This window comes from Stylophora pistillata, chromosome 1, assembly GCF_964205215.1.
Source record: "Stylophora pistillata chromosome 1, jaStyPist1.2, whole genome shotgun sequence".
NCBI lineage: Eukaryota > Metazoa > Cnidaria > Anthozoa > Scleractinia > Pocilloporidae > Stylophora > Stylophora pistillata.
In genome coordinates this window covers 7960774-7986036 of record NC_142519.1, presented here as the reverse complement: position 1 = coordinate 7986036, position 25263 = coordinate 7960774, and the positions used below count along the sequence as shown (strand labels likewise).

General features: G+C 38.2%; 3 protein-coding genes across 7 annotated transcripts in view; 2 read left to right on the top strand and 1 right to left on the bottom strand.

Moving 5' to 3' along the window:
• The window catches only part of LOC148741100 (ficolin-2-like), a 22331-nt gene extending 7370 nt beyond the window's left edge, over positions 1 to 14961 (bottom strand). Inside the window, exons 1-3 of one of the 2 annotated variants that reach the window (XM_088756807.1) lie at positions 14743 to 14961; positions 14251 to 14484; positions 11897 to 12042 (exon numbers count right to left, since the gene is read on the bottom strand). The gene's annotated coding sequence lies outside the window, so the exon portion shown is untranslated. The remainder of the gene's footprint in view (positions 1 to 11896; positions 12043 to 14250; positions 14485 to 14742) is intronic. The other variant, XM_088756810.1, reaches the window with a different exon arrangement.
• Positions 1 to 25263, top strand: part of LOC148741091 (fibroleukin-like) — a 371193-nt gene that overhangs the window by 129767 nt on the left and 216163 nt on the right. The gene's annotated exons all lie outside the window — the stretch shown is intronic.
• LOC148741099 (leucine-rich repeats and immunoglobulin-like domains protein 3) lies at positions 10338 to 25263 on the top strand. The gene is made up of 7 exons (XM_088756969.1): positions 10338 to 10476; positions 19787 to 19946; positions 20084 to 20407; positions 21411 to 21710; positions 22051 to 22332; positions 23165 to 23304; positions 24162 to 25263. Exons 2-7 carry the CDS (start codon positions 19826 to 19828, stop codon positions 24336 to 24338), a joined length of 1344 nt encoding a protein of 447 aa, XP_088613095.1. The 5' UTR covers positions 10338 to 10476; positions 19787 to 19825; the 3' UTR covers positions 24339 to 25263.

Here is a 25263-nt window from a genome sequence, read left to right as displayed (position 1 = left end):
ATGTTTACAAAGGAAGTGGAAATCGAAGAAATTGTGAATTGTTTGCTGCGCAAAGGCTCGACAAAGATTATTATATAAGCGATTGATTGAGGGCGCGGAGAATATGCAATATTTGAGACCGTCCAACATGATCGGTTCATTTATAATTTATCTTGAATTAAGCTTTTATTGACAGCAGTTGATAGTAGATCTCTATTACACGTCTTTAGTACGTTTGGTTGTGCCTGTTCACGAGATAACTTGATGATAAAACTGCAAGTATATGAAATGAACAAATGTTTTCATATTTTGATTACGGACACCCGTTCTTAAAGGCACAGAAAATCAGAAGGGTGGAATGGCGAAAAAAACAGTCTATAAAGGTAAAATTATCATCAGAGCGAATAATTACCAAAATGAGAAGGCACCGCACGTCGGCGGTGAGTGTATGAATATTTTCAAAACACAATAATTATCTGTATCGCTTCATGCTAATAACACTTAAAAATCCAACCAGTCTTCAGACTCCCTGGTAAAGTATCTTACAGAACTAATCTCCTGCTTTGTCTGGATAACTATCGCTGTTATTGGCATTTGTGAAGGCGAGGGCGACTGAAGAACTAAGATCGCGCTTCGTAACTGGACGGCCAGCCTAAGTCAGCAAATAGCACACAAAATTACTCCCCTATACTGCTAGTTGTTAAGACGTGGTTTTAGTATTAAAAACTAATACAAAGGATCAAATATAACAAACAAGGAGAAGTATCATGCATATTTTCCAACTTAAAACCACGCAAAAAGCCGATGTCTTCATATGGAACATATTGAACCGCTTGGCAGCCTAAAGTTGATGACCACTGACCAGTTACTGTGACGTCACAAAAACGTATTTCCGCGGTGTCTGGTACATGTGGCTTGTTGGTCTGTCGAAGAATACCACAATCTTCTTCGGCTTGCTTTCCGGTGAAAGGTAATTTGAAGTTTCTTATTCCTTTTTGCTAGTAAGTTATCTGTTTTAACCTTGAATTTTGCTTCGCTTTATTCTTTTTAAATTTCCTCATGTTACTTCGCTACAGGCCACGACAGTGAGCTGTTAAAGGCGGCTGAGTTGCAGGAACGAACGCAGACGAACATAAGTAAACTACATAAACAGGGACGACATTTCTCCTTCTTAAAAGAGCTAAAGCCCAAGCTCACCAGCAGCCTCTGTGAAGATTCAGAACAATGGCAAAGTAGTTATTTCTGGTGGCAATGGACAGCCATTCACTACTGAAGTCAACTAACTAAGATAAGTCAATCATTGGTTTCTAAGCCTAACTCCAACATCTTTTAAATTTTGCTGAAGTAAGTTAATTCTAGGAAATGTTTGCTCGCTAAGTTTCGTAATTTACGTTACTCATACAACTGGACGGAACGAGTGTAAATGTTCCCTTTTAAGTTAGAATTTGCACTCGATTCTCGGGTTGATACACACGCATGCGATAAACACCAAACCAATATAGGATCTTTTCTTTCTTTATTCCTTTCCTATTCTTTGAGGCGTTCTTATATCGATTCTTATGTATATATTTCGCTCCGACGAAGGGCTAACGCTCGAAACGTCAGCTTTTGTAATCATTACGGTGGCCAATTTATCATTTGAACTTTGTTGATATATCCAAATTATTTCGTTACTCCCACCGACGCAGCCCCAAACAGTTTCTTTCGAAACTATCAGCCTTTGTTCTTATATCGAAGCGGTTAACTGAAATCGCCACGTGAAAAAATTACCTCTTCAAGATTAATATCGATTTGGGCAACGAGCAAGTGGCAGTTAAAAGAACCAAGAATAGTAAAAAACCAGCGATAGGTTTTGCTTTGAATCACAACTACGAGTTAAAATAATCACAAATTAAATTCTTGCTTACCAACGCTCGCGGGTCTTGACTACTTTATCGAGGATTACGGTCTAACTTGTCTTCTAGCTTAGAAACGATCTTGATTACATGGGGTCTTATCCTGAACTGAAACGCTGACTAAATTTTTTTTTAATTGAAAGGAACTAATCACGGAGACGTTAATCAAACCCTAAAATATTTCGCAGCTACTTTCGGAAGTTGTAACATTTAGCAGTCTAGACCTCCTGGCTTTTATATAGCCATGTTCACGGTTACAGTCTTATTTCACACTTACTTTCGCACTTACTTTTACATGGGGTTAAACTGTTAGCCGTAAAACGGCAAAAAAATTTAATTGTTAAGCATAAAAACTCATAAATTTAACCTTTGCATTGGTCTTAGAATAGTTAGCCTTCATTTTGAAAGCGTCAAAATCTTAGAATGTTTCGTGTCTTGTGTCGTGGCCAATGCGTAAAAAAGAAAAAGAAAGAAATTCCTCTTTATCAACTCAACAGCTGCCTGATCTGGAATATATTACGCTTGTTCCTAGCTCTAATTTGTTTAAGAACAATTGGGACTTTGTCCCAGGCTCGTGACAAGACGAAAGACATCTTCCTCTATTTCTTTGATTTAGGGAACTCAAAATCTACCATCTTTCTTATTCTAGTAATTTTATTGTTTTTATCCCACGGTTTTATTCGTGACTGTCAGGAATGACTAAAGAAAAATATTAAAAAATCAATAAAAACAGTATCCCTACCACTTTGAAAACTATTTTTTGGAACAGGCACACAGAGTAAGTTTAAAAGTAAGTTATTTTTTCTCTTGCACATTTTTTTTGCAATTGAAAGTAAAAATAAGCTCCCCTCTCGAGCTTATCTACGCTAAGTATGCACGGGGGACAAGAATATCACGTACCAACTGAGCCTCAGAAACATTTCGAGTAAGTCAATTTGGTTTTTTAGCCTATTATAATATTTCACATGGTTCCTGGTATCGCAAAATTTTTAAAGCATTGAAAGGAGCTAGAGTTAGTTTTGGAGAAGATTTGTCTCACAATATTTGTGTCACATGACACTCTAGAGTAATAATACTAATTGGAGCGGTCTTGTGTTATAATCTGCTAGGAAAGCGCAAAGCAGCCAAATTTGCCTTTAACTTGTAGCACTCCAAAACCTTAAATTGTTTGTTTTTGTTTGTTTTGTTTGTTTTTTTGTTTTTTGTTTTTTTTTTGTAGGGCCGCAGAGACAGGGAAGAGATCCGTCCCTAAATATTGTGTTACAAACATGAGTTGTTAATTTTTTTCCCAATAAAATTATCCTAATTGTTCTTTTATGGTCCTCATTTGTTTTGTTTTGGTTTTCGAAATAAAATCATAAAGACGGTTAACTTTACTTAACAAGAGTGAAGTTGGCCACGAGCTTTTATCATGATTGATGGCTTATAAAAAAGCCGTTGTATAACACAGCTTTCTGCTCACTGCAAATTTCCGGCGAAATAACTCTTCGCGAACTTTACTTGAACTCTTTCCACTTGACGGGAAGCCGTTTTGTGGCTGTGCTCGTCAAGGAAGGCAGGCGACTTTCGAAGAAACAGCTTCAGGTGGACAGGAGCGTCGACCTGACAGACACCCCCTGTTATAGTCAGACCTGTTTTTTTTCAAAGAAGAACCAAGGCCTCCTGCTATCAGCTCGTCTCCACTAGCGAGGTATAGACTCCCCCGGAGATCTGACGGAAACTCAGGAAAGATCGCTCGCAGTATATACATCGTGCCGCACGGTGACAGTTTCATTGGAAACCGGGGACAGTTTTAAACCCTGCTTGAATAGTAAAGACAATCTCTCTCTCTCTACATTCATCGACAGGGCTGTTCACTAAGGTGGTGATGACAGATCTTCCGGCAAGTGTTCCGCTGGTTCCCACGTATTTTCACAAGGGGGGTAATTCTGCCAGTAGATGAAGTATTCTGTTTTTCTTCCTTTAACTCATTTTGCAACAATTGGCTGTACTTCGTAAACGCACATTGCAGTTGGCTTTACCTCCGGACGGTATTTTGAATTACAGGCGCGATCGCAAATATTATTCAGCAACGTTTTGTAAAAGCCTGGCTGATGTCTCGTACGCTTCAACATGTTAATTCGAAGGAATCAATTATCGACGGTCCTTTTCATATGTTTTGATTTATCAAAACGGATCCAAATGTGAATAATTATCTAATTGTTCCCTCAGGCGCGAAGCTGTTTTAGGTGGTCGCTTATTTGTTTGTTTTTCTCTTGATGTTTTTGTAGCCCTTAATTCTTCTTTTCTTTTCGGAACAAGAAAGACTTATTAAGCAATAGAGTGTTTCTGTCGAGAAACTATCAGACCGATAGTTCCGAGACAGAAACACTCTATTGTCTTTATTGTTCACCGCTACATTTTCTTCCGCGCGCCAGTTGAAAAACAGTCAAAACCCACTAAATGCAGATCAATCAAATATTTATTCGTGCGTACAGCCTGTCACAAATGTCAATAATTCGCAGCCGTACATTGGAATCCAGTAGCCAACTTTGGGAAGGTACGTGTTTTATTGGAGGGGGGGCCGGGGCTTCAGAGGGGAGGGTCATTAGTAAAAATTTTACAAATTGGGGAGGGTCGATACGCAGCCGGGGGAGGCTCATAGTGTTTTTTTTTTTTTCTTGGCAAGGAGAAAACTACTCCATGTCGGTTAGTTGACCTTTAATTATTTGTTACCAAACGCGCGAAGTGTACAGAAACCTAAAACTTATATATACAAGCAAAGCTACCAGTCTAAATTTTAAAAAGATGTCGAAATATTATGTCAAAAAACTAAGAATCGGAGAAAATTTAGGTCTGAACTATAACTTCTAATAGTTATTAAGTCATCAAAAAAAAAAAAAGTAAAAAGAAAAGAAATCAGCGGTTTCAAGTAAATTCAGTGCGCGTTTCAAGTAAATACAAGTGACATATGCAACGTACTGCTCAGAATGACCCTGAATGATTAAGCGATTTTTTCGCGCTTTCAAATCTCTTATATCTCTTATGAACAAGTAAGTTAACGTAAAACAATTCACTTAGTCTCGGGTAAATCGCTGACTGAGCACCGCTATTTCAAGTCCGGGAAAGAGTACCATATAACCCCATACATTAATTATGCATTCAATTTCATTAATTATGTATGCACCCCATTGTTTTTAAGACAATGACTTATTCCCACGGGTTTAGCATATATACATTACTAATAAGTACTTACTACTTCAATAAAAGAGAAATTGATTGAAAGCGGCTTTTTAGTCTCCATTCCTTTCTCACGTTCTTCTCCCCTCTCCCCTTCGTTCCTAACTTCTCCTCAGTCTTTTTTTTTTTTTTTTTTTTCCTTTTTACCATCTTGGCAGTTCTGCTGAGCCTTGAACCATCGCTCCTCAGACAACGCGTTATTATGAGACAATTATCAAACCATAGCCTTACCACTATGCTACGCAAACCAGTTAGGAGTTCCTCTCCAAAAGCTACATTTTCTTTTACCTTTCAGTAAAAAAATTTTCATAACAATATGTGCATTGATATAATGCACCAAAGGTCCCCTTTGCACTAAAGAATGCATTTCTTCTTCTCTACGATTGGCCAAATACCACATAGAAAACAAAATTTATTCATACCTCTTTCTAATAACATCAACGAAAGAAGAAGATAGAAGGAAGAAGAAGAACAACAACTCGGAGATGGGGAGACTGAATTTTATTCGACTTTCTCGAATATTATCGGATCACGACCGGTGCATACAGTGGTGTAAGGATCACAACCTGCTTGTGACGTCGGTAAAATGTCCTCGAGCTGGGCGCAGCATTGAACTTAGCTGGACGCGACGTGCTTCATCGCGAGACGGGTACGAGTGGCGATGTTCAAAAAAGGGTTGCGATGGAATGGCTTCAATGCGCCGGAATTCACCGGTGCGCACACACATGGTATCGAAAATACATGGTGGGGAATCAAGCGAGGTTTGCCCCAAACAGGAACATCCAAAGGACTTTTCGATGGCTACCTACAAGAATATATGTGGCGTCAGCACTACGGAAACGATCCCTTTGGAAACATTATCGAACGTATCGCCCAACTTTGTGAAGTCCAGAAAGACTAGATACAAAGGTTTCTTTGCATCGCTGTATGCACCGGCCTTCACGAACAATTTTCATCACTAGGACACGAAAGGATAATGAAAGAATCAACCAAAATTACAAGAACAGGTAAGACACAACATTTATTTAAACTTTGCATTGACAAACTTCAAAGCCTGACCGTAGACTTAACGTTATTTTCCGGCCAATTTTACGCTTTCAAAGCGAAACTGAACATTCAGTTATATTTCAAAATTAAAAACCTCTGGAAAATTACTTGAGTTTTCTGTTTTGCAAAGCCAAAACGCGCCAAATTTACCCTGTTTCAAAAAAGACTTAGAAAAAAAATCCAAATTTCCAAAACAAAGACTACTAGTCTCTGCGGAGTTCTATTGTTATCGCTATTGTTTTAATTGAACAAAGACTGAATGCATAATTAATGTATGGGGTTATATGGTACTCTTGCCCAAGTCCGCTGCCGCCGCATTTCAAACTCGAAAAGGGGGCCGCCAGATGACAGGTTCTAAACCGCCTGGTCGACATGAAATTATTTCAACAATTCCGATGAAGTTTTGACCAACAGGAGTTTGTTTAGTCATCTCTTGGGTAAAAAAAAAAAAATTCGTTGCACACGAATTTGCAAGCGCTTTGTGAACAGTGCGGCCGGCCTTTAATTAGTGCGCTATCGTTAACTCTATCGCACATTGGGACTGACATCCCGCAACAAACCGTTTGATTGACAGCAGCTGAAATCTGCTTATGCGACTCAAAGCTAAATTTACTTACCAATCACAGCTGATAAGTTCTAGACATGTAAATTGATATTACGCTCATTGAAAATAGTATTCTGCGCGATGAATATGAGGTGATGATGATATGAAAGCATAGAAATGGTTTTGTCATACGTTTTATCTCACGTTTGTAGAAATGTATAAAACATATCGTAGCACTTAGTTTTTCAATTTGTTAGATGAAACGAACACGCACCATCGCTATTAGCGTTCGAAAATAAACAAGTCATCCTTGAAATATTCTCCTGAAATTCATCCTTTATTAACCAAACTTGTTCGGCATGATAGCTGGAAATTAGCTTTGATCTTTAAAAGAACTCAGTCAATATCCAGTCCTTGACCTTACACTTAGTTAATGACCGCATACCTATCATCGCTGATTTTATCACCGTACACGGAGTTTATCATGTGGGTCTGTGTGGTTTTAATCGACTAACGACAAAGGGCGATAACTATAACTGGCAACCGACAAAAGGAAAAAAAAGATTACCAAATAGCGACAATGAAATACTAACGTAAGATGGACATGGTCCGACATTATTGATATTTGGGTACAATGAATATATGAAGTTCATATATTTTGAACTGCGGTATTAAATACGTATGATGCACGATCCTTCGCAGTAGATAGCGCTATTTATGCAATAGCGAAAATCAGACCTGAAAAAAATCAGGCCTGTACGGGATAATACCACAGGCCTGTAACACCGCAGTTCAAAATATATGAACTTCATATATTCATTGTATCTGATTTATGACTTTCACGGGTTTATTACGAATCAACTTAACGGCCTGCTCCCAGTTGGTTTGTTAGCTCAATTGGTAGAGCGCTGCACTAGTATCGCAGAGGTCAGTGGTTCGAATCCCGTACAGACCTGATTTTTTTCAGGTCTGATTTTCGCTATTGCATAAATAGCGCTATCTACTGCGAAGGATCGTGCATCATACGTATTATTGATATTTGTAGTTAGATAAAAGAGCACTCTAGCTTAGGATGTAACTGCTTTAAATTTCAGGCTTAGTTAATTATAGGACTCATGTCATCGAACTTAATGAACTTGCGTTTTAAGTCGTGAATTAAGATTTACCAACAACCGACAAACTGATCGAAAACTTTTGTCAGCTACGGACAAAGTAATAAAACTCTAACCGATATTTCGACCCTCCTATTCAGACCATCCATCATTTTCTTATATTGCATAACAAATTTCTGTCAAGCGAATAAAATCGATATTAGTCCTCTCTTTGTCCTTCAGTTTTCTTGAGAAGGAAATTTTCTTTTCGGTGTCTCATATGCAGAATATCTCATACTTGATTTATTTTTCATATATATATATCTATATTTTTTTTTTCTTTTTTTAATTGAAATACATTGGTTTGATCAAAGGTGGCTCAAGCGTGTTGTGTGTGATTTTGGGGTCTTCCGGTCATTAACGGCAATACTTAGCGTAATCCGTTTGCCTTTACTGAGGGGCGTATTAGGGCCTCTGGGAAACCGCAAAACCGGAGAAAAAAACCTCCAAAACCGAAAAACCGACGAAAAAAGGCAGCAAAACCGAAAACCGCATGCAAATCTGACAAAACCGCCACATTTTCACCTTTAAATGGGGTTAAAAAGGAAAAACTGAAAACCGCATCAGAGTTTTCGTGAAAACCGAAAATCGAATGCAAAAACACGTAAAATCCGCAAACCGCTCTGAACACCAAAACCAAAAAATCCGAACCTTTTTGGCACAAAAACCGAAAAACCGATCCGAAAAACAGTCAAAACCGCAAAACCGAAAATTCCAAAGCCCACCCCCCCCCCCCCTCCCCCCTCTTACTACGGGATTCAAATATCGAAGAGCGTCCGGTCCAGTTACACGCACGACTCCCCGGAAGGTGTTGTTTGGCAGTAGGGCAGACGTAACAACCTTCCTATTGATCCCCTGGAGAGTTCTTTATTTGGCCAGAGGCGCTTCGATATTACTATGATTCGAGGCGATTGCCTATGTTGTATCAAGGCCGATTCATTTTTAACCTTATGTATGACAAATGTAGATTTGATGACGACTTCTCTGTTCGCGGTTTGGATGCCAGAGTGGAGAGGAGTGCCAGGACTGTTTTTCATTTCTTTTCTTCCTGACAAAATAATGCCATTTCCCTCTACTTTAGGCTTGTTTTTTTCTTTGCCCAAAGATTCCTCTGTAGTTTTTATTTTTTTTGTTATCCGTGAGAAAAGACGTTCCACTAGCAGAGACCTTCTAGGTGTGAATTTTGTCAAGTGCGCGATGAAAACATAATATGCAGATAACATGAAAATGCCGCAATTATTCTCCCAAGGGGTTCGTTCATTTACGAGATTATGACGCCTTCCTGGTCTATTAACTTTTATTTAAAAATACGTTTTCCCATTTAAGTCAGACGCTTTTTGAGATTTTTTTTTCCCTTATGAACGTTAGGTAAAATTTTTAACTTCAGTCTAGTCCAATTAAAGAGAAAACGATTTTTTCGGCCTGTGAAGGTGGGAAGTAACCTTAAAAAATCGCTAGAGATGATTCTGTCATAGAACGATAAAAAATAGAATAGCGTAGACATTGATTTATTGACTGAGCGAAGGAAAGGATGAATTAAAAGATTATAAAACAAGTTCGTAGAACGGATGCTCTCCTAGAAGGATAATTTTTTAAAACCCGACCTATATGAAACAAGGCGTAATTTAGTAAATTACAGCAGTGCAATACATCGAAGAAAAATAGCCTTCATTACTTGAATACGAGCACCTATTTATTTCCTATTTCAAATGGTTTTACTTGTCACACCTCTCCAAGGTAGGCATTATTATGGTTTAATCCATTATTTCCATTAAATATAAACAAAGCCAGTGATAAAAAAAAAAAAAAATGCTCAAGAGATTCACTTTTGCATCGTCATACTATACACGGAAAACAAACGAACTCGTTTTATCCAAGTGCACTTCTGAAGTATTTAGACAAAAAGATTGATAGCGCTATTAGTTCAAATAATTCTCTTATCACAATGTACAAAACATCCCTACTATTTCTCTTCTATAAGCATTGCTCCTTTCCAAATTTTATTCAAGTGTATATAGTTTGCTGAATTTTTGCAGAATGTTTTTGTGCCTTCCTGCCTCTCTTTTTATGCTTTTTTTTTTTTAATTGTAATCTTAACTACGTTTCGTTGATAACAGTTCACGCATGAGAACTGTATTTCTAGTCTTAGTTGTGGGGGAGCTCATAATCATTAGCCCCTTGGTTTCCAAATGAGGTTCCCTGCCAGGAAAATAATACATGTACATTTAAATACTGCTAATATTTTAACTCTTCCGGCAAATAAATCAATCAACAGGAAAAGTGTTCATTAAAGTGTCAATGCAGATATCTGCAAGCGGCCTGCAATTACCAAATATCACATCGCTCAAGTTCCACTTAAACCACATCTTGACTCTGATGATGACTTAAATCAGCCGTTACGGTGCCAATTCAAATGACCTTGTTACCCCCACCGACGCAGCACCACAGTTTCGTTAGAAACTGTCAGTCTTCACAGGACTATATACGCACTCACCCGGACGATCTTACTACACTTTCATCTACCACATCTTTATAGCCTTTGTGTAGACTTGCTTTAGCAGAGGATTCTTCTTTTGATCATCATAGCAGTTAAGCTTACCTTTTTAAATCGTTTGGTTGAGTTGTCAAAAGCTGTCGCTGGGTAAGTATACCAGTCTTTTTCCATTAGTACTTTAGTAGCTTTTAACCAGACTATTTTTTGCGTTGCGTTCCACTTCGGCTTCAGACTTGTGGCCAAATGTTTCAAATTTTTTACTCAGTGAGTTGTGTTAAAGCATAATTCTATTCAGCCTCTGGGATTTTTTGTTTCTTCTGAATATTTGGAACCCTCACGGTAAAACTTGTACTACTGAAGACACGGCACTGCACATGACGCGTTAATAACCAATGGATAAAATGACAAGGAGGCTTCTTAGCGTCATGACTGATGGTACGAATGACAAAAATATTTCCTTTGTTTATACAGCACCATGAAAAAAAATAACAAAGGTGCGTGCTAACATGAACAATCCTGATTTTATCGTGTAAAATGACAGCTTTTCAATTCGAAATTTTTACGGTTTTTCATCTGAGATGTGAGCTTAAATTGTCCATCTTTCACATAATTTGTCATGGCCTATTCACTGCGACTATATTGTGAAGAAAGCACGCAAGCAACTCCATGCGTTACGAGTCTTAAGGAAATCAGGCCTCCCACCAGCAGATCTTATTCAGGTTTATTGTAGCCTGGTACGGCCCATTTTAGAATTTGCATCTCCGGTGTGGGCCTCGTTACCCGCCGGTCTGGTTCACTTGGTGTAAAGCGTTCAGATGTTTGCACTGAGAATCATATTTCCAGATTGCTTTTATGAGTCTGCACTCGTGAGCTGCGGCTTGCCTACTCTGTTGGCGCGCCGTGATGAGGCTTGCAGGCGTTTTATATCTAATATCAAGGAGTTTGGCTTCCTTGCACACCTGCTGCCAGAGCCTACGAATGTCGCTCATGGGTACGGGTTGAAATCCGGTTTTTCCTGTTCTCAATTTCGCTTCGTCAGAACAGACCGCCTTAGTAAGTTCGTTACTCACAGTTATAATAGGGCTTAATTGTTTTTGCGTGTTATGCCAAGTGTATTGTGTTCTGTGTAGAATTGAATGAATTTTATTGTCTCCCTTCTAATTTAGTGTTTAAAACTACCTAAAGGTTAAATAAACTGATTATTTATTTATTTTAATTCATTCTTCTTTGTTTACCTCGTTCCTTCCAGCACAATCTCATAGACAGTTTAAGTCTGTACCTTTACTAATCTCCTAAACAAATTTTAGTTGCATGTATTGAATTGATTCTACCCTCTCTGACTGTTAATCAGCCCTCGTCGTTTTTATACGCTCGAATTTTCAAAATGCGAAAAGAATCGCAACGGCACTAGTCTGTGTACTCTCACTTGCATAATTCGTCAGAATCGGCCCGTGGGCATTACCATTGTATAATGCCCTGCTCTGATCTCGCTCTTAGCCAATCAGAAAGCGCGTTATCGGCCACAAGGCTGAGCTCTGTAATAAAATAAAGTGAAAGGTATTCTTACCTCCTTGATTCTGCGTACACGAAAAACACCATTTTCATATCAAACTGTTTCCCCACTGCGATGGACATTTGTTTTTGTCGGTTCCAGCTTGGCGCGGCCGCTAACCCAGATGCCCTCCTGAGCAAATTTTCAAAATGGCGGACAAGCTAAAGAGAGAGATAAGAGAACCAAAGCGATTCCACAACGAATACTCAGCGTACACCCCTGTTAAAAAGCTCATTTCACAGAGAAAAGATACAAAATTGTATGATATTGAAGTCACGGAGGTTGACAAACACAACAAGAGACTGAAAATTCACTACGTTGGCTACAGTACACGCTTCGATGAGTGGAGACCCTTCGGGGTTCTGTCCTCGTGTACCGGTTCACAAGAGCCAATACAAAAGACCAAACAATACACAATAGCTAACCGATAACTCTTAAATAAAGAAAGAACAATGGTAATGCCCTTGTGAACCGGTACACCAGGACAGAACCCCCTTCGGGGACGGTGAAGCATCTGAATATTTTCCTTCTAAATTGTATAGATTAGTAGGCTGCAACAAAAATTTATTGGACGACGTTTAGGGTAAAAGCAGAAATGTAACCTGAAAAAATGTATTTATTCCGACTCTTTCGGAAAATAACTTTACAAATCTTACTTGTTTATCTCGTAAGTAAACGATGGTGAAGCGCTTTCCGAGCTACCCGATTCTTCTCCCACTGCTTTCACGCTTATAAAACACGAAACGAGCAAAAGGAGGAAGGTGTGGCTGTTTTGACTAGCCATTTGACGAGGTTCAATCTGCTCCTTGTTCGACAATTTACATATCAAAACAAGGAAATTTGTTCCTCTCTTTGATTTTGGCGGTACATTTTCAATTTGCGCTTGCATAAGAGAGAAATCGCCCGAGACTCCTTGCTCGGTCTTGTTTTGACCACGAACGCCTTAATTTTGACAGACCCGCTCGGGAAAAGGTGAAAATGACGAAGGAAAAACTTTACTTTGTAGTACGAAAATACACAAAATGGAAAGCTATGATATTATAGTACAATATTTCGGTGGTACATTGTTAACTTTTTGTACAGAGAGTCGGCAAAATGATATAACATCCAAAAATCGCACTCGATTTGAGTGGGCCGATGAAGTGGGCGTGGTCACGAAATTCAGTAAGAGACTATTTGTACCCCGTGAGTTTGATATGATATGTAAATGCTTTCTTGGGTGATATTTGGAAGGTTGCTCATTAGAATTGCATGCTTCAACAAAAGTATCCTACTGACATCTCCATTTCCAAAATCAATCATGTTTGTAGACATCTTTCCTAGCGCTTTTCATCTCACAAGTAAAGGAAGAGGATTTCTTTTTACCCTAACAGAAACCAGACAACCAATAGTACAATAGCAAAAATGTTGAGACACCTTGAGAAAAAAAAAATAGCATTTCCCTACTTCATCAGATGGTCAAGAAGTGGTTTTGAGCAAAAACCCCGAATACTACCCCCCCTCCCCGATTCAGTATTGTTCATCGAAGTTTTTTTACATGATACTCCTTAGCTACCAGCATTACAAAGGGGGGAATGGGGGGATACATTATGTTGGATCATATGGTGAACAATTATCTCTGGTGATAGTAACATTTCTCAACTCATTTTTCAGCTGCTTGTAGCTTCCATGGCAACGCGGTCCATGGTCTTGATATCGTATGTCGCAGCGGTTTCGGCTGTTCAAGTTTAAAATTAGTTTCTAAAAACTGTAACCTCTCATTCCCGAAACAAATTTATACATGTTACAGGCACAAAGATCTATGAATCAACGAAAAACCTTGCCTAACTGTAGGTTTGGCTAACTTAACGTCTGCCAAAGTTGTGCTGATATTTTTAATTTCTCGCAAATGGCATGTCAACAAATTCATCCACCAAACGCGTTCGCCACCAATTCATAAAAGTAATGAGCCATAAAGCTAATCAATTTATAGGCTAGTCAATGTCAGTCGTCAAAAATTCAAAGATAGAAATCAGCGGTTTCAGAAGCGAAATCGAACCAGTCGTAATTTTTGTATTTTTCCTTTTGAATATGGTGCGCCGGAAATCGCTATTGCTACATAAATCGGGATGTTTTAGATTGGTTTAAATTGATTCGTTAAATTCTCAAAAGATTTTTATATCTTCACATAGCTGCTCTAATTCACTGTACTCTTCCTCGCTGCCTGACCTGCTAATGACAAGCGACAGGGTATTCTAGTTGTTCTAATAAATCAACGGTTGCAACTTTGCATTTCGCAAGCCACGGCATAAATCCACTCACCACAGGGATCAGATTTTAACAGTGTTTTCAATGACTAATTTGAATTAAAAATAGTTCCTAGTTCCTACCTCTTTAGAGATTTGACATCTTCTTCCTTGTACTTTACGTTAGTATCCTCTCCATCCTTTCGCGGCACCCTCTTCCCTTTAGGAACACCTTTTTTCTCATCATCTGAGAACAGTTTACTTAACGACTCTGCAATCTTGTCCCACTCGCTGGGCTTTGCAGGCCTTTCTCTGGTAACCTCAGTTGCGAGGGCGATATCATCCTTCACGCTGGGCCACATAAAAGCCATGATACTGCTGGGGTTTAAACGGAAGAGAGAAAAATATCTAAACACTTAATGCCCATCAAAGGGTTAAAACACACGTACAGTATTTATCACCGCCATATTGGATTTGCTGAGAGGACAAAACGCTCAACATGCACTCTTTCGACTTAATTTCTTCTCTGTATCCTGACAAAATAACTACTTCACATATTTATAGCATCACTACGGGAGATAATTAAAGATAAAAAGCAAAGAATCCCCGAGGAAAATCCCAAACGTGAAAGCCTACCTGTTGCCGTCGAAAACGTGCGTTGAAAACGTCAAACCTAGACTTTTGTGGTTTGACGTTCTTAGTCGAAAACCTCAATCTTAAAGTCTCTACTAATTGATTTTTGACGGTTTTCATGAGAATCATTGACTTTATCACAAAATAAGATTGGATTTATCATTCTCTTTGCGCCTCGGGGTTTACAATTTTTTCTCGTATTCCTCTAACATCCCGCGGGGTTTATCAGCCGGTAAACCGATAGCAAGAGTGGTTTATTTCTTAATAGTACAGTCTCAGCCAAAATGACTTTCGAACGTGCAGCTTTTGAACTTGCGATTTACTCTAATGGAATTAAGAATCTAGTTAATTCGATTATCCAAATCTTCCCCGCTATTACTAAACAATGATAAGTTTCCTTGATTAAGATGGGAAAGATGATTAATGAACTTTACGAAGATTAACAGTATAGTATATCAGTCGAAATGTGGTGACTCGAGAACCGTTATACAAACGTTAAAACATTTACTGAATTATTTTCAGCTGTCGCGGCTTAGTTGGAGACAGTTTTAAAAATGCGAGTGGGGATAAAAATTTTCGACATTTTGTTTATTCCTCTAGCAGATGCCGTGGGAAACCTTTCCAAACCTTTCCAAAGCTAAGGAAATGTCCAATGTGCTTAACCGCTCGGCCCAAGTTGTCTCGCTGACCTATTCATAAAAAAGCGACACCCTTCTATGCAATCTCAAGGGCTCCCCTACCTCACTGAGGTTTCCCTACCTAAGTTCTAACACGTAAAAAACAGATTTTATTATAGTGGTGGTAGCATATACTCCCACCATGGAACTCACTTCCTGAAGACATTCGATTCTGCGGCGAAGAGTTATCATTATATATTCAAATCTGAAAATTAAAGGTCACACCTTATTTTCTTAGATTCTCGGTATCATTTATCTTAATTTTTTCATCTACTTTTTAAAACATACTAATCTAGATTTTAAATTTAGTTTCTGTGGAAATCAGTTCTGTTGCTGGGACAAGCGTGTTTTAAATAAAGTCTTCTTAGCACTTCCGAATTCTTTAAGGTATAAAGATTGGCACATTCTAACGTTACAATTATAATCTGATTAAAGCTCTAATCCGATTTAGTCTCGAATGAATAAAAATAGCAGTATCTGGTTCATATCATTATCAACACTAAAACCGATTTTAAAACGAATTCGTTTACAATTGCAGAAAGCGATTGCAAGCAAACCATTGAAATCACAATTAATCGATCCTTTTTTTTTGAGAATCTTCCAAATTTCTTTTCTTCGGGAAAGCTCGGTTAAAACCATGCAAAGCTGATAAAGTAGAGGCTAATGAAGTGGTTTAAACCTCATACTTTATTAAGTGTTTATTCATTTACTTTTCAACAGGCAAGAGGATATTAAGGAAGTTTTTTCGAAAAGCTGAACAGCGAGATGTATGGAATCCTTTCATATGTTCTAATTCTAGAAACATGGAGAAAACGTTCCTTTCCTTTTAACGCGATAACAGCAGAGGTGTGTTCATATCTCAGTACTGCAAATTTTTAACTGGAAACTTTACCGATTGATGGTTTGTAATAACAATTAAAGTGAACTGTAAACGCACTTGGCTATGAACTAGTTGAAATAGACGAATAAAGTTTAAAGATGGAGAGCGGAAAATCAAATTACGAGCAAATCTCCGGATTTCGGCAAAAATTGGATATACTTGAGACGGATGAAATTAGGCTGACCTTTTTTCAACGTCTGAGACGAAATAACCCAAACTAAATCAATTCTGTCTCCCTTTCAAATCCAATCTTCGATCGCTTTCAAGAACAGAAATAAAACTCGGCCTCATTTCTAGAAAGCGCTTTGTCAGGAATTTTACTTGAACCGTTGTTTTCAAGTTTGCGAAACCGTCTTTCATCGTCCTCGTATACTCAAAGCCGTCTTAGTCGTTAAGAGGGGTTGACCAATATCCTTTTCATGGATAAGTGCGCTCATATCTCTACTTGCAAAAACATTCCTAAAGCCGCTCGGGCCAAAATGACAATGGCAATAAGCTTTATTTTCTGTATTTTCGTAATAACAAATAATCTGAAGGACCGAGCCTATTTGTACATATGTAGACGTATAGATTTTAAAGACAGGATAATTGTAGACAGGTAGAGGTGTTCGTGCATAAGTTTCCGCTAACTTAAAACTCGACATTGCGGCAACAATTGGATATCCTTGTCTGAGGACGGATAGACTTGATAAGACTGATAATTTTTTTTTGTTTTTTGTTTTGAACGAGGACTTTTGGGACCTGATATAAAAGGAGTAATGTTGTAGTCAAAAGCGTCTCCCTCATCACCAGCGCGATCAAAGTGGCTTCAACTACAGGCTTCCCTCTGGCAATCTGTCCTTTTGCCGTCATTGCTGCAGGTCGTCTTCAAAGAAGGTTTTAACTTTTTCATTTTTCTTCTCGAGTAACTACAATCATCAAGTCAGCACGAATTTATTTTCATTATTATTTAGGAGTACTGCTTCAGCGCTTCTACACCATATTTCCTCATACTAACCGTCTGACTCAGTAACACCAAACGTCAAATCACGTTAAACTGCTCTTGTTTTTCATACAAGCATTTTTTCTCACTACTTCGAATTTTAATGAAAATTCCTTAGCTCACTGTTACATTCCAAACAAGGCAGCTAAATGCTTCTTATCGCTGCTGCTGCATTCCATATCCTTACCCCCAATCTCTGTCGCCTTATCGACTCTGGTATTTGCCACAACCTCACTCCTGGTTCGTTATATATGGAGATTATTTTTCTTCACTATTGCAACAGTTCTGCTTTAACCACTATTTCTGGATTTGTCTTTCGTCGTGCCTCAGCTGTCTATTTACGCCATGACTTGTTTCACCCTTAAACCCAGGTTGAAAATGTCTTGTATCACATCCTTTTCTTTACTACTGCTTAACATATGCCTCAGATGGCAAAAATAAAATGGCGAGAACAAAAGAACGGCGAAAATGCATCGTTATCAACATCGCTTCACATCAGGTGCGCCTCAATCGATAAAACTCAGGTGGATAAGATAGCACTTTTAATCGAACAGTTCCACGACATGCAGGCATTCATCTTTTTTGTAAATATCGAGTAAGATACTAAATATGTGGTGTTTTTGTTTTCTCCTGGACGTTAAAAAAAAAAAAAAAGAAAGAAAAAGAGGTCTTCGAATATGAAATCTGAGAGCCCAAAAACTGTCTAAATGACAAGTTGCCCCACCAAACAAACACACACGACTGTAATGATCAAAATGTACTCTTTCTTTCCCCCTCCCCTCAATTCACTTAAGTTTTCCGAACAAAATGATTTCGAAATGATTTTTCTGGTACTAAATATGTTTTTTTTTTTTTTTGTGATGGATCTATACAAATCAAAACGAGAGGTTTATGCAATAAAAATTTACAACAATCGATGTAACATTCGTTCATTCATTTTATATCTGAATTCTCTAATGCAATTTGTTCGTTGTAAAGCCGTGAAGTTCGGCGTTTTGAATTGAACTTTACGAATTCTACTACAAATACACTTTCGCAAGTCCCTTGAATTTGAACATTTCCACCGTTAAGTTCAAAACGGAAAAGCGCATTAAATCTCTTGGTTTCGAGCAAGAAAAAGTGTCTCATTTAACTACAGTTAACATTTTTCTGTGAAAGAACGACAAGATTCACACACGTCATTGCAGCAAATAAACAAAGAGACACAACTTCAAAACATACATTTGAATTTAATTAAAGTTTTCCAGATACTATTGCGCCCACTAAAAGTGCGAGAGCGACTGGAACAAGACAAGAACATCATCAGTGTCATTAAATGTCAAGTGTTCTTCAAATCTATCCAGTTTCAAAGCGTACGCAAAATTGCGCCTTTGATGGACATTAATGAGGGTTTGGGCAGATCGTTGACATGACGGTGGGAATAACATTTGTATTCAAAATTAGTCTTCAGCTATCCCGGCGTAGATCAGCTAGATAAAGCCTTAAGCTTGACTGCTTAGAATATTAAGACGACATAATATGGGAGTTTTGCCATCAAGATGTAGATGCTAGAGTTGAATATCATAATGGATGACCATTGTCTAACTTGCACTTATTGCAAAAAGCCATTCCTTGGCGAAACAGGAAGACGAGTAGGTGACCGATTCCAAGAACACCTTCGCGACGTAGAAAGATATGACAAGGATGCTTCAAAACCAGTCGCTAGACACTTTAATCTACCTTATCATTCTAAGCAGCATATGGCAATCTGCGGTCTTTCCTTACATTTAGGTAGCTCGGAAAGCCGCAAAACTCTCGAACAAAAGTTCATCTTCCAAATCGGCACTCTTAATCCCACAGGTATCAACGAACGCTTTTCATTCCAATAATTTATTCGTGTGTTTCTCGTCCGGCTATGCCGCAACCAATAGCGTAGATTCACTTTCTGCATATAAACCCACACACAACCCACAATTCGTCCATTTGCTCTGACGAAAGGCTAACGCTCGAAACGCTGCTTTTCAACTCTTCACGGTGGCCAATTTACAATTTCAACTTAGTTGATATTACCAAATTACATTTAACAATATACTTGTTTACCATAATGCAACTGGTTAAACCAAGGGAAGTTTAGATTTTATTGGTATCTGGTGCAGTCAAATAACAAATAAATACAAAGGGGTACCAGAGGATATTATAGAAAAAAAAAATAATAATAATACATGTCTGAGATAGATCCTCAACTCATCGCTGTCAATAGCAACCGCACAATGATGAGTTTCGTCATATTTTTAATGTAGCTCCTAGTTTTAGGTTCTTCCCCTACTGATTCGCCCTCGTCTCAACGAGTGAAAAATCTAAAGCGGTTATTCTCTTTATTTATATGTAAGATCTCGTCTAAAAAAGAAATTTGAAATGTATTCAGAAAAGCATTTTCTTAAGATGACTTTTCCTTCCCTTTTAAAAGTAATCCTGCTCCTTGTCGATTTCCGTCAATACCTTTTATCCAATGGACGGTTTCATTTGCAGGCTCCCGGATACACCATAGCACACATTTCTTGACATTTCATGATGGTGGGTGATTCTTGGTTAGGAAAAGCAACAAAGTGGGTATTACTATTAACTATTGCCGAGAATTTGTGGAATCTTCCTTTTGTCAGAAGCGAAGCTTGCAATTCCAACTTAAAAAGTAAGTAGTGAAACTTTCTGGCACGAAGAGTATGGCCTATTCTTTTGAACTTTATTTTTGGCTTAAAATTTGACCTCCTCAGTTGGGGTAGAGATCTTTTAAATTTGTTTTACCCACTAATTTTATATCTTGCACAGCAAGACCCGTTGTCGACATCACTTCAAATTCGGAAAATTACAGTCTAGCCGTTGGTGCCTCCGTAACCCTGACATGTACAGCGGAACCGAGAACAATAGATGCAGGATATCTGGATAGATGGGTGAAGTATATTCAGTGGTACGACCCACAGGATAGAGAAGTCGGAGCAAAGTGTCAGCAGCCTTCAAGTATACATCAATATAAACGTAGACTAAGCTGCCCATTGGTACTTAGAAATCTGACAGTTGACGAATTTGGCATCTACACTTGCCAAGCGGGCAATCCTTATAAGAATCACTGCACAAGGCAATTATTTGCGATAGGTAAGTATTTTCATCATACCTACGCGTACGCATTACGGTAAACATGCTACGTTTCTTGTTTGGGAAAGGTGGGTATTTTTTTCCCTTTTTTTAGCTAAAGTAATGAACAGATAAAGCGCTTTGTTGATGAAATAATGATATACATAAACAAATTACCTACGTGTGATTGGATGAAAACGAGTGCATTTTTTCATGTAAAAAGAGCGCAAAGTTAAAGCACGAGTGCAAATTACATGTAAAGCAATGCTCGGAAATCCTTACCAGTCGGAGAAAAAATTGTTTTAAAACAGTTACAAATTTCTGAGATATCAACGGTAACAATCTGCCAAATTTTAAGAGAAATTGTGCATGGGAAATTTTTGGAGAAGAACCTGTCGAGATGGAAGAAAAACCAGGGGAAACATCTTCAGAAATAGAAATCCGGTTTTGAAAGATGGATAAGCCCATACTTATCGGCGCCGAAGCAAGGGCACAAAAATTTAAATGTGGTTGTAAAAAACAAATTGACCACTGATTTTTCCATTTTTTATAACCTTATTGACCAAAGAAACGACGCCGGAAATGTTGAAAACTTTGCTGTGAACCACTCGGTTAACGTTGTACCTAGTGGTTTCACTTTAGTTTTGAACATTGTTGACCTCCAGTCATACTCTGTATTTAAACATCCATGTGAGCGAACACTTTCTCGCAGACAGACATGGACGCTTGAAATTGAAAATTTTATTTTTCTTTTGTTTACACTCTCTAGTAAGCCGACACCCCATGAATAAAAGTTGACCAGTGGCGATAAAATTTATCTTGACTTTGCAAATCAAGAAAAATATACCTTTTGACAGAGAAACAGAAGAGTGGGGATTAGTTTTGTCAATTCTTTAATTGTCCGCGGGAAAGCAGGCTGTCGGAGGCGGACAGTTCTAAGAATGGAAACTAATATCCATTTCCCGAGGGCGTCTGCTTACGAGAGAGTTGACTGTGTTTATATCAGTTCCCACTTTCCTTTCAGGGTCTGCACCAGAATTCGTGGAGGCTCCAATGAACCAAAGTGTCACGATCAATTCCACTGCAACTTTTCACTGCGCTGCTAAGGGTCTCCCACTGCCAACAATCCACTGGATAAAGGACAATAAGTCGCATCACATACAATTCAACCATACACATGTAGCACGTGCTGTTCAAGACGACATAAACAATAGCAGCCTTGAAATAACAAAAGCACAGAAGAATGGAAGATATCAGTGCATTGCAGAGAACGTCGTTGGTGTAAAAGAATCAGGAGTTGCCTTCCTAATTCCAAAGAATTTAGGTCAGATTTACATGATAAGCTAATATGGCGACTCGGTTTAGGTTATGCATAGGACCTAACTTCATTCATTTGGATGATCGACAAAAAATTGTTTTAAAGGTCAAGGGCATGCTTTGTCAAATAGGGCGAATTAGTTTGGCTCATTCTTTGCGCTAATCGCTAAAGTAGTCCCTTGGAAACAAGAACTATGATTACTACTTAGGTTGTGCCCCTAAGTCTTCGCGAGTAGAGAGTTTTACATTTGCTCCGCTTGCCTTGCTTTTACAAACCCCATCTTAAGATAATATAAATTTCCTCTAACCCTTGAAATTACTATTGTACTTTTTTATACAAATTACAGAAAAGCTGGAAGACCCAAAAAACAAAAGCCATTCAGCTGGCGCCACTGCAATTTTCAGCTGCAATGCCACTGCTCATTCAAAGCCAAATATGACATGGATCAAGAATAATCCAAGGTTAAAGGCCATCGTAACTTCAGATGCTACAGAATGCAATAGCATACAAAGCATAAAGTTTTTAAACGAGAAGATGGAAGTTGAAGGCACATATCAATGCCACACAAAATACCCTTTGATAACTGGAAAGAGGAAGCCAAAATTGGTTCCCTTACACACAGAGGAAGGCAAGTTCTTGAAATCAAAGAAACAGTTCGTACTTTCTTTTCGAAAATATTTATCGACCTCACAAAATTTTAATGCAGGCCGTATGGTAATAAAACGTATAATAAATTCCCATTCAAAGCACTGTCAGTTAATATTTTCAAACTTCTTCCGCCACAAGTCATGCAGTAGGATTGAGTCACCTGTAAAACTACCGATTTAAGACTTAATTATATTTTTGTTATCGCCTTGCCTTTATACTCTTCATGCATGTACGACGTAATTGACGATCATAATAATCAGCCATCCTAAACTCTCCCAGTGAGTAATAATTAATGTAACCATCTTCGAATGTGATTGATTGATAATCTGCCCCCCCCCCCCCCCCCTCCTTACCACTGTTTTTTTTTCTTTTTTCTTTTTAATTCTACAGTGTTGTAAGCGGAAAGTTGGTCGTAATCGGGCACTTGTAATCGAACGGTTGTATCAGCCAATCACATTAGCATATTCAAATAAATCCACCAATTACAGAATTGATTACAGTGTCGTTAACAATGGCAAACTTCCCAGAGTTGAGGATTTCAGAAAAATTATAGAAGTTCTCTCAAGTGTGCGTTTGTCGAATATTGTAATGGTTAGTTGTTTAACAGTTGGAATCAGAAGCGCTTTTTATCAATACTTTTTGCTTTTCTCGGAAACTGTATTGCTTGTAATTAATTGGTAACAGGAATTCATGTCATCCAATGCTATAAATAATCATGATCGTGATTGAAAAATCGGACTCGCACATCGCGGTCGTCCAATTTGGCCATCAAAGGTCTTAAGTTGTAGTTTGATTTTCGTCTCATCTCACAGAAATTACAGAAACAAGATTGCAAGAAAGCCCAACTACTCAGATTGCAATAGTAATCGCTGCAGCTTGTGTGATGGCAACCTTGCTTATCAATGGTGTTTTGGGGCTTTTGTGGTACAAGCGATATAAAGTTGGCAAAAAGGTAATGTTTGTTTGTTCGATTCTCCGTTCACTTCTGCCGTAATTTTTCTTCTTCATTTAAGAAACAAAAATAAAACAAAAATAACATCCAAACATCTAGATGAGAAACTTCGCGTCGAGGCTCTCACTGCATTTTTTTCACTCTGATTCTCTAAGGTGCATCCACACTACTGTAATGCGTTTTCGTATCATAAAGCATTTTTTTTATTCAGTTTTCCGTGTCTTCCACTCTAAAAAATGCTTGTAAACGCGAATAAAAACTGGTTTTAATAGTGGTATTGATAAACGCATCGTTTTTGAAACGCTTCAATTTTTTTGTGGACACATGGAAACGAAGGCTTTTGGAATCAAACTGTATGGATTTCCAAATAAGAATACAATGGCACGGACAATTGAAATAAAAAAAAAGAAAATGCAAATATAAGCTTCGTTCAGTTTGCAACGAAACTGACACGTTTGAATATGCTTAGGTGTGCGGGGCTAGAGCACAAATATCTCAAGTATGTTTAAGGTACCTCTGATGACTATGCAGTTCTTTGACTGGAGTTGGAAACACTACTTTTACTGGATATATTTCCTTTTCATAAGTATACGTATAAAATCTCAGAAAATCATTTTTTTCACCTACTTGTTCGTCTGACGGTCACTTTAAAAACTACGTACTGGAACGCGCTTAGCCGTGTGTTCATTCGTTAACAGGGACTGCACTGTTAAAGTACAATTACTAATCTATTTGTTAACTTAGACCGGAAAAAGGATTTGAAAAAGATACAAAACAAGGTAATGAAGAAACAGCGCATCAACACGCCTCTAAAGTTCCTCATTGGTAATTTTTCTTTCTCATTTAATAAACATCAGCAGGAGAGACAGCAAAACATCGTGAGTGTTCATATGCACAATGGCAAGTACCCAACAGTCTTAATTGCGCAGGATGCTGAAAAGAACCCATCGCTCGAAGCCAATAACATGGAAAGGGTTGAAGAAAAGCTCCTGCTGTGCGCGATGGAGAAAAATACGTCTGAAATGGAACCTTGATGGAACGAGCTATACACAATCCATAATTACCACAGCTAATTAGGGACTTGTTGTCCCTAAGCTCTCTAGATTTTAAATGATTATTCATTGAAGTAGAGGTGAAAAGTGATGGATTTTTACTGAGCTTAGAGGCACAGGCGCGGTAAGTGTCCAACACAGTTCGCCCACACTATGGTAAATAAATGTTTTAGAATATACCATAAAAGCCAAACACTAGTTTATTTCTATCCATATACCGAAAAATGGCTTGCTAATCACTGCTGTAATGAAGCGGACGCTGATACAAATCGATTCAACAGCGCCGCGTCGGGGAAAAGTCTCATTTAGCGGAGCCTCCAAGCATCTATCATTCTCATGGTATTCAACGTCACGTAATCAAAACTAAAAATAGCCTTCGTTACAACTGCCGAACCAACCAATCAGCTATCGCACGAAATTCTAAATTTTTGCCAAAGACTATTGACCACTTTCGTAAATGCCTGCCGGATGATATTATTTTGTTTAAATTTAAAATAGCCTTTCTGGCCTCGCTTGAGATAATGTATTCATTTGAATTTTGTACTGGAGAACGAGGCCAGAAAGGCTAATTTAAATTTAAACAAAAGAATATTAATCCAGCAGCTATTTATGAAAGTGGTCTATAATAATGATAATAATAATAATAATAATAATAATAATAATAATAATAGCACACAAGCTTGAAGTTTGATATGAGAAGAGGCGTGCCAGATAAAGTGGGTAGGATTGATGATGTCAAAGATTGCAGGAATATTTCACGGAAATGTGATCTGAAACAGCAGACATCCACGTCTGTTCAAACGTAGAGGATCGGGATAAATATGATACACCACCCCAAACAAGTGAAACCCTTTGAAAACTCTGTCAAGATTTTCTTGTTCAACAAATAAAGGAAGCCTCTACTTCA

Coding starts and splice junctions, on each gene's coding strand:
- LOC148741099 (XM_088756969.1), top strand. CDS start 19,826: ATGATGGTGGGTGATTCTTGGTTAGGAAAAGCAACAAAGTGGGTATTA. Junction 20,408..21,410: donor AAGGCAATTATTTGCGATAG/GTAAGTATTTTC, acceptor CTTTCCTTTCAG/GGTCTGCACCAGAATTCGTG. Junction 22,333..23,164: donor TCCCTTACACACAGAGGAAG/GCAAGTTCTTGA, acceptor CTCATCTCACAG/AAATTACAGAAACAAGATTG.